Source organism: Ornithodoros turicata, chromosome 4 (genome assembly GCF_037126465.1).
Source record: "Ornithodoros turicata isolate Travis chromosome 4, ASM3712646v1, whole genome shotgun sequence".
NCBI classification, from domain to species: domain Eukaryota; kingdom Metazoa; phylum Arthropoda; class Arachnida; order Ixodida; family Argasidae; genus Ornithodoros; species Ornithodoros turicata.
This window is the reverse complement of record NC_088204.1, coordinates 36,396,960-36,409,932: the sequence shown is the minus strand read 5'-3', so window position 1 is coordinate 36,409,932 and position 12,973 is coordinate 36,396,960. Positions and strand designations below refer to the sequence as shown.

The 12,973-nt window shown below is 43.8% G+C and overlaps 1 protein-coding gene across 1 annotated transcript in view; it reads right to left on the bottom strand.

Annotated features, from left to right (window-relative positions):
* The window catches only part of LOC135392999 (alpha-1,3-mannosyl-glycoprotein 4-beta-N-acetylglucosaminyltransferase B-like), an 81,025-nt gene extending 69,064 nt beyond the window's left edge, over nt 1-11,961 (bottom strand). Inside the window, exons 1-2 of the mRNA XM_064623604.1 lie at nt 11,798-11,961; nt 10,774-10,881 (exon numbers count right to left, since the gene is read on the bottom strand). Coding sequence (XP_064479674.1) covers nt 10,774-10,881; nt 11,798-11,815 — 126 coding nt within the window. The 5' untranslated portion in view covers nt 11,816-11,961. The remainder of the gene's footprint in view (nt 1-10,773; nt 10,882-11,797) is intronic.
* Between the last annotated feature and the right edge of the window lie 1,012 nt (nt 11,962-12,973).

The window sequence follows — 12,973 nt, the reverse complement described above, 5'->3', positions numbered from 1 at the left end:
ACAAGAAGAAAATCCCAGCAAATCCTCGTCTTGTATTGTATTTGCTACATGATTCAGAACTGACAGCAGAAGGGATGCTGATAATTTGACCAAAACAACCAGCGAGACAAAGTACAACATGACGTAATGCACTAAACGCAGATACTCCTCAGTGTTTGATGAATTCATTGCTATTGAGAGTGGGATATCAGAAGGAAAATCAAGAGGGAAGCTCAGCAGAATTAATTTACGTGAAATGCATGCAAAGGAACATGCAGGTTCACATGGCGAGTGACAAAGGGCTGACTGTGGAGTGTGCAGTGGAAATCACGCTGCGAAGATATACAGGCAGATCTGAAATTGACACATGATCATGACAATTGATCTGACACATGAGATACAAGGCGAAAATCTAATTGACAGACTGTAGTTAACATCACAGATGGCCATTAAATTTAGCTTTGAATATTCCTTGTGGAATGTGCAGTGGGGGCTTGTGCTAAGACAGAAAATCAAGTAATGTCTTATCTAACTACACAATAATGAATTGATAAAAAAAAACAATGAACACATCTCTTGAAACAACAAAAAGTGTGAATGGCATTCCTCACTGTGAGGTGAGTAATGCAGCATGCTTCATATTGTCATCATGATATGTACCTATAGTATGTGTTGTCCTCTTCGTATGGTGTGTTGGAAAGTGTTATTTTTCATATTGATACACTCCATCGAAGGTGACACACAACAAAGCTTTAGCCGATATTTGGTTTTTCGCGCTTTGTTTCTCACAATAATTTGAACGACAATGGGCATTCATGCCATCGCAAACTAGAGACACGAAGCAGCAGCACATCGTCACTTTCACAGAAAACGTTGACTATCCATGGTCCCACGTTCTCAAAAGCAAGGCACATAAATGTTCGGAGAACTTGTACGTTCCTTATCGTCATCCAAAGACACCTAAACACATCTATCATTCACTTTTCACTCATTAACCGTCCAGCCGTCTACACGCTCCGACCACAAACATAGCAACATAGCACAGCAGCCGCCAGGTTCAGGGTTTTCTGCCGCCGCCGGCGCGCTAACTGGAGGCGGCGGCGGCCGATCTGTTGTACAGGAGCGGGTTAGGAAATACGCAACCGGGCACGCAAAACGCTCGGCAGTTAGTTCCGTTAAGCGCACATCCCAGACCAGCCTGTCGCGCTGATCGCGAGAAAAAAAAAACGCTCTCCTCTTACGTCGGCTAGGCCTCATTCTTCTCCCTCACACCTATACGAATATTCGATTCGTGGGACCAGGGTGTCGGAGCGAACCGAAAACCGGGACCGCAAACCGCAAAAAACGCTATTGTGGTGCGAACCGGAGCGGAATCGAAACCGTATGCCTTTTTTTCGCTCAGGAGGGAAACCGAAAAATTTATTTAACGGTTTTCGGTCCAAGAAAAAAACTTCGCCGGTTTGGACTACAAATAGGCGAATGAAACTGACGTCGCGTGTTCTGAAGTCATGTCATACTTCGGTTTAAAAAAAAGAAAGAAAAATACGAGGGTTACGGTTACGGTGGAATGTATGTCGGTATACTATGACCCATAGGCTCCCTTTGTAACATTTTATCGTTTGCGTACATAGACTTAGAGGGACATGTGACCGGTTGTGACTCTACCAATGTGCCGCAGTGTTCGTTTTAATTTCATCCGCCCAAACCCACACAGGTTATATTACAAACCCATACAGGTTATACATTATACACGAACATCCCGTCCCCGTCATACATGTATGACGAACATGTATAACAAACATCCCTTAAACATGTATGATCACACAGTGCTGGTCACACTGCTTAGGCTGCAGTCACACTGGTTAAACGTAAAACACTAAACACGAACATTCCCTCAAACATGTTTGACGAAAATGCCTGACAAACATATCCCCCATACATGTATGGCTCAACAGCTGTGGTCGCACTGCGAAAACGCCGTCAGAACATGTTCAAAGAACGGGTGTACAACCAGTGCGACCGTGCCGTGATACAAAAGTGCGTTTCGGTTGTGTTTGAAAGCTTGTTGTGAAACACTGGAACGTGTGTTGGACACTGTCGAAAAACAGCTCATGGGATTTTGGAGAAATCGAATAAATTTCTTGATATTAATCAAAGAATATGTTGCTTTTTACGTGTTTGAGTGTCAACAACATTGAGCATCATTGAAAATGGCGATTTCTTTCCGTGTGGCGCTTCGCCGACCTCCTCCGATCTGTCGACTTTGGTGGGCGATTAGCGTGAAATAAATTTCGCAGAAGGTGAGTACCTGTTTACTATCAGTGCTTCAACTCATCGAGCTAAGTTTTGCGTCGCAAGAAGAGCACGACGCCGATATCGGCGTCACCGTCGTTTGGTTATTGTGAAATCATGATCGGCGCAGTTTTGTGCGTCTTGTTTGTTTGTGCTGTTCTCGCGCCGCAAAACTTGTCTGCAATGTACGAACTGCCCAAATGTTAGTACAATGCAATGGTTGTTTTTCTAGTCAAGTGGATAACGCTTGTGTTTGGTGTTTGTTTTCGAGGAGTGGAATGTCGACGCAAAAGACCCGGAGACGGCGGCGATCAGTCTACGCTTCGCCCGACGCCCGTTTCATAAACATATGGTGTTACTCGCAGCCGGAATCCCGAAAGCCACAAGAAACTCGAACCCGGACACGAATTTCACACCAACGACAATGGAATAGGTATGAGGAGAATGTGCACTCCAATATCAATCTTAACATGTATGTGCGGTTCTGCTGCTAATGTAATGTGCGTCCAAAGAAGCAAATTATAGCGGGCATGTCAGTTGCTGCTAGCACCATGACATCTAGATTTGTTTTTGTTTCTTTGAATTATTCCTTTGTGGTAATTTGTCAAGGTGCTCAGAGTGTTCTGCTGATTTCACCTCTGGGAGCTCATGTACAGTTTATAGTGAAATGTGTCCCAAGAGTTTCCCTGAAACCTTGCATAGTGAGCACCTGTCATACCCTGCACATTGACTGAGTTTTTAAATCCTTGGTAGCGCCCTATATTGTCCGCTATACAAGCAGGTCGATATACATAGGATACTTAGAAATTTGGATAAAGTATGGCTAATTATTGAGCTGTATGTGGATCACTTGCACATAGCGACATTGTTTGCACTACACATCATAGTGCACCCCAGAACGACACATGGGCATGTGTTTTACTAATTCCCAATGATAAGGAAGCAAAATGCAGGTACTTGCACTCAACACATGCAGAATTATCACAATAAAATAGCTACAGAACAGTCAAGTATGTCAATTTTCTGCTTTAAATGCACATTCGTTGAAAGGGGACTGCACTTTATGCATATAATTTTTAACATGATCCGTTAAACCATTAGAAAGAATCCTGCAACTTCAAAAGAATTAGCTAGTCACTATGTACAGTGCCCGAAAACCTATGGTGTAGACATGATTCTGAGGAATCTTTATCATTAGACCTGCCCCGTTTATAGTTCCTGAGGCACTTGGCACCTTGGTGCTGATTCTGCGCACATGGAAAGAAAGTGTAAAAAAGCCAGAGCAATTAAAAATGTATTTAAGCTATACTGCAGTATAGAAGCTTTTGCGTAGCTTCAAACTGCATGAATATGTAACTTTTCGATAAAAATTCTACACTTGAAAATTCACATTCCCTATCGGTAGTTCGAATGCAAAATTGAAGTTGGCATGTGTGCACACTAAGGTATTCCTTATTCGTCATTGCAGCATGCCACAATAGCCAAACTCTGCTTTACAAAACTGCACGTATGCACATATGCATTTCTACATGGGACAGTTGAAGAGCGTGGCACATCATACCTCTCTTTCTCTGTGGCAAGATGAGGAGCCCTCTGCCATCAGTTTCTTTTTCTTTCTTTTTTAGCCTGTGCTATATTATTACGTATCACATATGATCTGGTATGGGAAGGGATCCATTATTGGGGGGTGGGTGGTGTGACACAAAGAGCCACATTTTTGTGAAGCCACTGGCTGTCACTGTCCATTTTATTCTGAACTGGCGTGTTAAATTTAAACTCTGTCAAAGTGCATTTGTGCTGTAGTGCTGTTACATTAGAGAATTGTCACCATTTAGCTGGTATTTTCATCATTTTATGTGCCCCCTTTATGCCCTTCTGTAGGCAACATAACGTATTGGCACAAGTGAGGAGCTGAATGAGTCACCACAATACACCAAGTAGCTGTTCTTCCAGCGACAACTGCAGCACGGCAGCAATCAACACTGAAAAGCGAGACAAGCTCCAGTGAAAACACAAAGTGCCGATCAAGAGCCTCGGTCAGAGTGTCAGTAAGGAGTGCTCGCATCATTGTCTCCTGTGTATTTCTCCCATTTCGTGATAAGCTACCAGTGCTTGTTTGTGTTGCACATGTTTAAGCCAGTGTAGTCACACAAGTATATCCAATGTTTATTTATTACTATATTGTACACAGTATTTATTAGTACTCATTCCTAATATACACAATATTTATCAAAGCGCATTGTTTTAAATTACGTAATGTAATGTAGGATGTCAGTTCGTTCTTACACTCTCGGACTGTTTATTGTCTGAACACAAGATTCATGCAAAATAATTTCAACGTTAATCTGGCTGTTATCAATTCTGAGCTCTGTGGACATCTTGCTGACTGTCACAGTTGTTGTGCTGACATTTGCTCTGCCTTCGTGTTGAGGAAAGAAAGAAATTGGGGCAAAACCTTTCTTCTTGAACAAGTGGAGGTTGCAAGTAGGGATAATTGTGTTGTGTTCTCATTTCCTTCGCTATTGAGATTTCTTGCTTCAAAATGTATTGGTATTAATTAAAATATTTTTGTTTCAGAATCTTTCGTCGTGTGCATTGCGTTCATCATGGGATAATCAATCAATCACATGTTTATTGACCACCTGTTTAAAAAACAGAATACAACATAAGACTGAAGGAGCTTGGTGAGGAGGAGGTGCAGCTTGCTGCTGTGCATGGTGCACAAGCAGGTAATGTCCTAGCAGCAGCTCCAGCGGTCCAGCTCGAAAAATGATAACGGTACGCAAGAAGCTTCCAGCCTTATTGAGCAATGGATGGCTCTCTTATGGGGAGCTGTCTACAGACTGAGTCATCCCGCTCCCCAAACAAAGTTGACAACTTATTGAAGAAGCAGGGGAATGTCATCCATTGCGGTCTCTCCGGAATAAACTGGGACACGTTACTGCATGCGATATGGACTAATGCTCTGAAGGCAATGTGACAACCGAGCTTGTTTCTACGAACCAGTTCTACTCACTGGCGTGGAATGTATTTCGTTAAATTAACAGGATTTAAATGTGCGCTTAAAGGTGACGTAACAAGTATCCCACTGAAAATGATGCTGAGGTCATGACGTCAAACTGTGGCACGTGCAGCAAGGTAGGCTAGCCAACCATGTAAATCTGGACTGAGTTTACATTACATGGGTGACATTTTTCACATACAATGCACACTAGAGCTTGTATTGGCTAACTATATCATACAGTCAGAGCGTTGCAACGAAATTCTTGTGTGTTTGGGTCAGGTTTGTGCCGTTCTAGTTTCTAGTTACAGTTCTAGTTCTTCTATTTCTAGCTGGTTCGGCGTGTGGGATATGTGCCATAAAGCACAGCTACAATCTCAAATAGGAACAAAAATAGAAATTTGTGGTGAAAGAAAAATTAGGGACAGCAAGCACCTTTACTTTTCCATTGTTTTATGGTTTGGTGGTTATGTGTACCCAAATTTCGCAGTCTGGATATGGTACTATTGTAATGCCTGGATTCCCATTCCATCATGTGTTCTCTTTTCATTCATCACTCCTGAACTTTATCATTTCTGTTTTTGTTGTTTGTCGTCCCCCGTATCTCTCCTTTGGTGTTTCATTGTTTGCGACCTGTATGATATCCGTGTATGATATATGTACTGCAGCGAGCTCTCATTCAGCTGAAGCGCTGAGCTTCAGGCTACTGTTTCGATCCCACCTGATCACAGAGACAAGCTTGGCAGTAGATATGTTTCGGTGGTCTTTGGCGCAAATTTCGATGTCTACCTTGCCGCACTTGCAACAACGTATTTATTTACAATATCAAGCTGCGTATGTGACACGTAGCCCACATATCAGCACCGGTTGCGATTCAAACGCGATTATTTCTTGCACGAAATCATGCTTAAAATCACAAGCGCATTCTCATATTTTGCTGTTTGGTAAATATCCTAGCAGTAGACGTCGTAGAGGAACGAAGAACTGCTGCTTTCAAATATAAGCGTCTCGATTTGTTTTCACGATGTGATGCGGGTTTTTTTTCTTCTTTTTTCTTTTTTTCTGGCGGTGTTGACGTTCTCGGAGCCGCACAAACAAACAACATCGACTATAGAAATACGCAATGTTTTACGACGAATGAATATATCGGCAGCGTAGGCACTAACCCGTCGCCGCGCTCCATCTGCCGTCTTCGCCCCCGATTGGTTACTGGGTCGATGACGAGTCGTGATGTGTATAAGCGGCCCCGTATGACCAGTATGACCAGCTACCCCGGGTTGTGTTTGCTGTTCATGTTGAAAGTCTTGTTCTGTCAAACAAGACAAGCATCAAACACTTTTGCGAGGCATGTTTTGTATCGTCAGTGTGACCAGTCGATTATACATGACCAAAACATAGTTGCATGCACGTTGTCAAACGTGTTTTGAGCGTTTGTATAACCAGTGTGATTGCAGCCTTATACACCGGAAAAACATGTTTTAAAACACGTATGTATAACCAGTGTGACCGTGCCATCGTACAAGCAAGCGCTCTGACTATGTTTGACAACATGTTGTCAAACACACGACGATGTATTTGGGCACTGCCGAAAAATGGTGATGGACAAGTTGGATAAGCGGGCGTATTCGCCACGACAGTTTTCGTTCGCACGAGTCAGTGTCAACAACATCATGATGCGCGTGAGTTATTTTACACGAGTAAGTTGTAAGTTGTAAGTCAGTGTTCGCAACATTGTGTTGCACGTACTTTCAAAATGGCCACTCTTTGCCTGCGCACATGGAGCATGAAACCACAATCGCAAATCAGCAAGTGCAGCCCCGTCTTCGTCGTCTTCGTACATTTTGAATAGCGATGTCCGTGAATGGAAGCTATATAAACTCCTCGGTTGGTTACTGTGACACTGACGTGTGCCATACATCACGGTTTAAGCCACTCCCACTGTTCCTACAGTCAAGTTGTATAACCAGTGTGACCGATGTTTGAACGACATATGTTCGAGAGTATATAATCATCAGGGTGTCGGAGCGAACCGATAACCGGAACCGAAAACAACCGCTATTTTGGTGCGAACCGGAACGGAGTCGAAACCGTATACGTTTTTTTCGCTCAGGAGGGAAACCGAAAAATATATTTAACGGTTTTCGGTCCAAGAAAAAACTTCGCCGGTTTGGACTACGGTTAGGCGAATGAAACAGACGTCGTGTGCTCTGAAGTCATGTCATGGATACTATACGAGGGTTACGGTTACGGAGGAACGTATGTAGGTATACTATGACCCTTAGGCAATGGTTTATAGTTCGCGCACGCACACAGACTTAGAGGTACATGCGACTCTCTAGCAATGTGCCGTAGTGTTCGTTTTAATTTGATTCCCCCAAACTCTCCTCAACTAAACAGCGACCTAAGGGGGCTGCATAACGGCTTCTTTATCGGTAATGTGGTGCAACGCGACCCTTGTTTGAGAGCAGCTAAGTTGAATAGACTTACGTATACGCGAGGGCAAGCCCGTGCGAAGTGGCAACTCTTTTGTGGACAGGACACGAAGAAAATAAAACGCAGCCGTCGAGCGCGTTTGTGAGTGAAGGTGTTCCTCGATTTGCGTCGTACTCGTGCGGTGGTTCTCGCTGGCTAGACAGTAGCAACAGACATTCGGATGGGACACGATCGCTCCAACCAAGCAAGAAAGTACTTTACGTACGACATCACGACAAACAAGTCCGTTTGTAGTATGCGCTTCAAGATAGGAGAAAGCCCATTTGAGCAGACAGTAACCTACAGGAACCAGGAGCTACCAATTTCACAGCTGTCTATTAATATTAAATACCATGTATGCGGAATAAACGGGTTTACATTTTATAACATTGATTTTTTTGTGGGGATGAATATTCCCAGCAGAAGCGGAACCGGTTAAAAACCGGTATGAACAGTTCTTTTTTTGCTCCGGAGCAGCACCTGTACCGGATCGTATATGATGTAACCGGAACGAAAGCCGGAACGAAAAACGTTTCGGTTCGACACCCTGAATCATACACGCGTTTGGACCAAACGATGTTGTCAAACAAGAATTGTATAACCAGTGTGACCGAGCATTATACATGCTTCATTCATGTTTGAAGACATGTTGTCATACATGTTTGGAGCATGTGTATAACCAGTGCGACACACTCAACTGAACAGCGACCCAAGCAGGCTGCGTAACGACTTCTCTATCGGTAATGTCGCGCAACGCGTCCCTTGTTTGAGAGCAACGAAGTTGAATACATTTATGTATCCGGAAGGGCAAGCGCGTGCGAAGTGGCGCCTCTTCTGTGGACAGGACACGAAGAAAAAAAAAAAAAAAACGGAGTCGTCGAGCGCGTTTGTGAGTGCTCGATTTGCGTCGTACTCGTGCGGTGGTGCTTGCTGACTAGGAAGCAGCAACAGGCATTCGGATAGGAGGCGATCGCACCAATCCAGCAAGAAAGTACTTTACGTATGACATCACGGCAAACAAGTCCGTCTCTATCATGCGCTTCAAGAAAGGAGAAAGCCTATTTGAACAGACTGTCACCTATAGGAACCAGGAGCTACCAATTTCTCCGCTGCCTATTAATATTAAATACCATGTATGCGGAATAAAGGGGTTTACATTTTGCAACTTTTTTTTTCTGGGAATGAATATGCACACCAGAAGCGGAACCGGTTAAAAGCGGTATGAACCGTTATTTTTTTGCTCCGGAGCAGAACCGGTACCGGACCGTTTATGATAGAACCGGAATGAAAACTGGAACGAAAAACGTTTCGGTTCGACACCCTGCGTGGGACAGTGTTAGAACGTGTCAGGTGTTACAAATACCTCCGTGTTTACATCGACTCTACAATGACTTACAGCATTCACCTAAAAATGGTTCTTGAAAAAGCGTTTAAGAAACTATGTGCTTTAAAACGTTCACTGAAATACGGCACCCCTGAGACGAAGATTATTGCATACAAGTCTTTGATATTGCCTCTCATAGAATATGCAAGCCCCGTATGGTGTCCCCATACCAAATTTGCCATGTCCAAACTAGAAAGACTGCAAAATAAGGCACTACGCTTTATTTATAACGAGTACAGTACAATGACCTCAGTGTCATCTTTGCGTACTGTATCAGGCATTCCCTCTATTGCAATGAGGTTGCACATGAATAAGTTGAAAATCCTGTACTGTATTGAACAGGGCATGTTACGGGTGGACAAGACAATGTTCCTCGTACCTCATATTGGCCGCCGTTTACGTCACACTCACGATGCACTCTTTTCGGAAGCCAGATTTCGCACAGACTGTTTCAGATTCTCGTTTTCCGTAGAGCAATCAGGGAATGGAATAAGTTAACTGCATATGTCACTGATCGTGTTACTGTAAATAGTTTTATGACAGCGTTAGATAGGTTCCTTGCATGACATGTTAGTCATGATCCTTGGTCATATTAAATTCGTGTATCTATGTATTTATTATGTGCTATGCATTGTGTCTTTCTCCTTATATTCCTTGCTACCGCTCCTATTATAGCCTACGGGCTAATAGTATGGATCAACAAAATAAAAAAAGAAAATACGTGACTGGTGTCTCCGTAAATGTGCACATACGCACAAAAAGTGTGATATCTAACCTGGCGAAAGCTCTTGTAATTCTATGACTTATGCATTCAATGGCGGCGATGAACTTGATAGTGCGTCGACACTACTTTCTCGTACGAACATCCCAGAACACTTGCTACAGTGTCTGCCTTTTCAAAGCAGACCGCAGTGAAGTGGGCATGCATAACTCGTAGAATTTCCATCCACGACGACGAACACTGTCTCCCCAGAACTCTTCTACGCGTCCGAAACTCGTGTGTTGTTCGAAACTCGCTCGAAACTCGTTGTCTCTTGTTCTTACAATGAACAAAGCAACATCTATGTTGCGCCATCTCTCAACAATGCCGTCGTACAGCCACCGTTAACAAAAAGCAGGCACACGATACGCGTACTGAAATTATGGGAATGGCTAGGGTCAAAGCACAACGCCCAAACTCGCCGTCAGGGGCCGTAGGGGCCGTCGAGCAGGCGCCGCTGGCTCTGCAGAGACCGCAACAGAACACTGGTGGCGTCACGAATGCTCGAGGTGCAGCTTTCAGTCGAGGGACCAGTATAACCGAAATATTTTGCATGGCGCAGCAACACACGAGGTATCATCTGATAACGCCCATTTACTTCATTTTCAGGGTCCAGACTGTTCCTTTAATTATCTCATCCACTACAACGTTACATATTACCAAGCGTATTCAGAACCTCTTATAAAGGAACTGTATGCAAGAGTGATGTTCTTCAAGCTGAAAGAACACATTGATATATATATAGTGAAGGCAACAGCTTCTCCAAACACTTCGGGTGCAAGTCCGCGAAACGCAAGACGCTGCTGCCGTGAAGTAGTGACACGTGTTCATCATCTTGATAATCACGATCTGCCTCATAGGCAAATTAAATTTAAAAAATCCTACCTCCTGTCCTTCCTTTGGAGGCGAGGAGTACGGGGCGACGCGAAGACGAGATGTCTGGTAGAAAGCGTTCCATGTATGGCATATGTAGCTGGAACTTCCTTGAAGATTCTGGACAACGTAGGTTAATTCATTGTTGTATCTTCAGACAACGAACACGGGTACGACATTGAAAACTGGTGATAACTTGTTTTGTTTAGTGTTCTGGGGATTGAAATTGCCGTCAATAAACAGTGCTCATTCGTATGGTAAGTAGCAGTTCGTCTGTGTGGTTTCTTGCACTGGCCTAATGAATTTCTGCACGATGATTCGTGAGAGTTACTATGTACCGGAGGATACATTACTTGTTATGAGAAGTAGATGTCTTAGTAATACGATATCGCTTTATTTAATGTAATTATCCGAACTGATAGTTGCCCTGCATCACAATCGCTTGAGCAATTGTGTCACTTTTACACGTTTGCCCCGCATTAGAAAATATCCCTATCGTAAACGCTCGTCTAAATGTTCCTTTAGTCCTCATTATTGACGAGTTTCGCTTTTCACAATTTATCCCTGTGGAAAGTACAGAAAGGCAAGGGCCGTCTAGAAATTCGTCTGATCCCACCATCAGAGATAACATTAGGGGAACAGTATAACGTGCAACATACACCCGTTTTCACAATATTTACGGCTGTGGGTTAGCAAAGCCATCCCACGAACGGCATTTGAGAGGATGGGCGTCGATACAATATTGCCATTGTCGCCTGATGATATCAGTACTACGGCATGCGGCACACTGATGCACACGGAAAAGGAGCCTATGAATTGGTTATGGTTAAATAGTTGTTGCATTCGCCGACTGATGAAGGATGAAGGAAGAAGCATGTGGCTGTAGGAATAGTCAGATCGTTTTTCATGCGGTTGACTGATGTAGGCAGTAAGAATAGGTCGTGGTTAGATTGCTATTATATGTGGCCAACACCCGCTTTAAAAATACTTATTCCATGGTGTTAACCATGTGGATATAGGGCGAAAAGGGACATACCGACAGACTTAGCTGCATAGAGCCACTCGAACACCCACAGCAATATAGCCGTGCAGCAGCTCAAACTGATCACCGCTGAAGGAACGCAACGAAATCGAATGGTTCTCCCTGACTTTGTAGCGAAACACAATTGCCAAATACGCATTCTGCACACACAACATCCACAGAACACAAACAATATGCTTCTTCTTCAAACATTTTGCTCGAGCCGAGCTCTAAACCACTCAAAATTATTCCAGATAACGCTAGAGCTACTCCTCGTACGAAGCTTCCTACATAAGCGTGTTAGCAGTACGGCAAGAAACATTTTTTAGTTCAGTTTGTAAGTTATAAAGCAAACAAGTTGCAGGCTATGTATCGAATGCGTTTTGTCAGGAACGAGTTTCACTCGCTCAATTTCAGGTGGAATAACATGCAGCACGAAAATACATGACGTTCAGCAGTCGCCTTCACGTGGGAGCACGAAGCTATGGCATTTTGCGCATCTCTCGCTGGAGTATTCTGATATTGTTGCTCGTGTGAATACAAGGAAACTATAGCCGAAACTAAGCGCCAGCAGGCTCCCGTCTAGCTGCTCAGCTCCCTTTCTCTCTCGTTGCATGTGCTTAAAAGGGTGACATCCGGGGGAACTGATGTTGCAGCTCGCTCGCGGCACCTGGCTCGCAGTAACCTGGCTATAAGTATATCTGACAGTGAGAAGAGAAAATTGAGACAGCGTTTTCGGAGAACTAGCCTTGCCACTCCAGACCAACACAGCAATTAGTGCTGTTAAATAAAAGGAGAGAAGAGCAAAACGAATCATTCCATATATTCATACAAGAGGCGTTCCCCAGAATACTCCAGCGGAGGACACACACACACACACACAAAAAAAAAACGGCATTGAGCTTAGCTGCCGCGTAAGTACAGGTACTGAACGTCATGTCTTCTCGTGTACTGCTAAACGCGGAAAATATCTTGGGGCGCAGCCACAAGATAGTCCGTAGCCAGGGCGAAGAAGCAGAGGAGACAGGTGAGCAGAAAAAAGTCGCGCAACGCAAATTCCATATTCGGGCACAGCGCAAACGCTCAGTATAATACACGGCTAAACTTTTGCCCCGTGAGCTGCTCTTTCTTTCGTCTTTTTTTGCATTGTCTTCGGCTATAATTTTCCGTGGGTGTGGCATAGAATGGGTG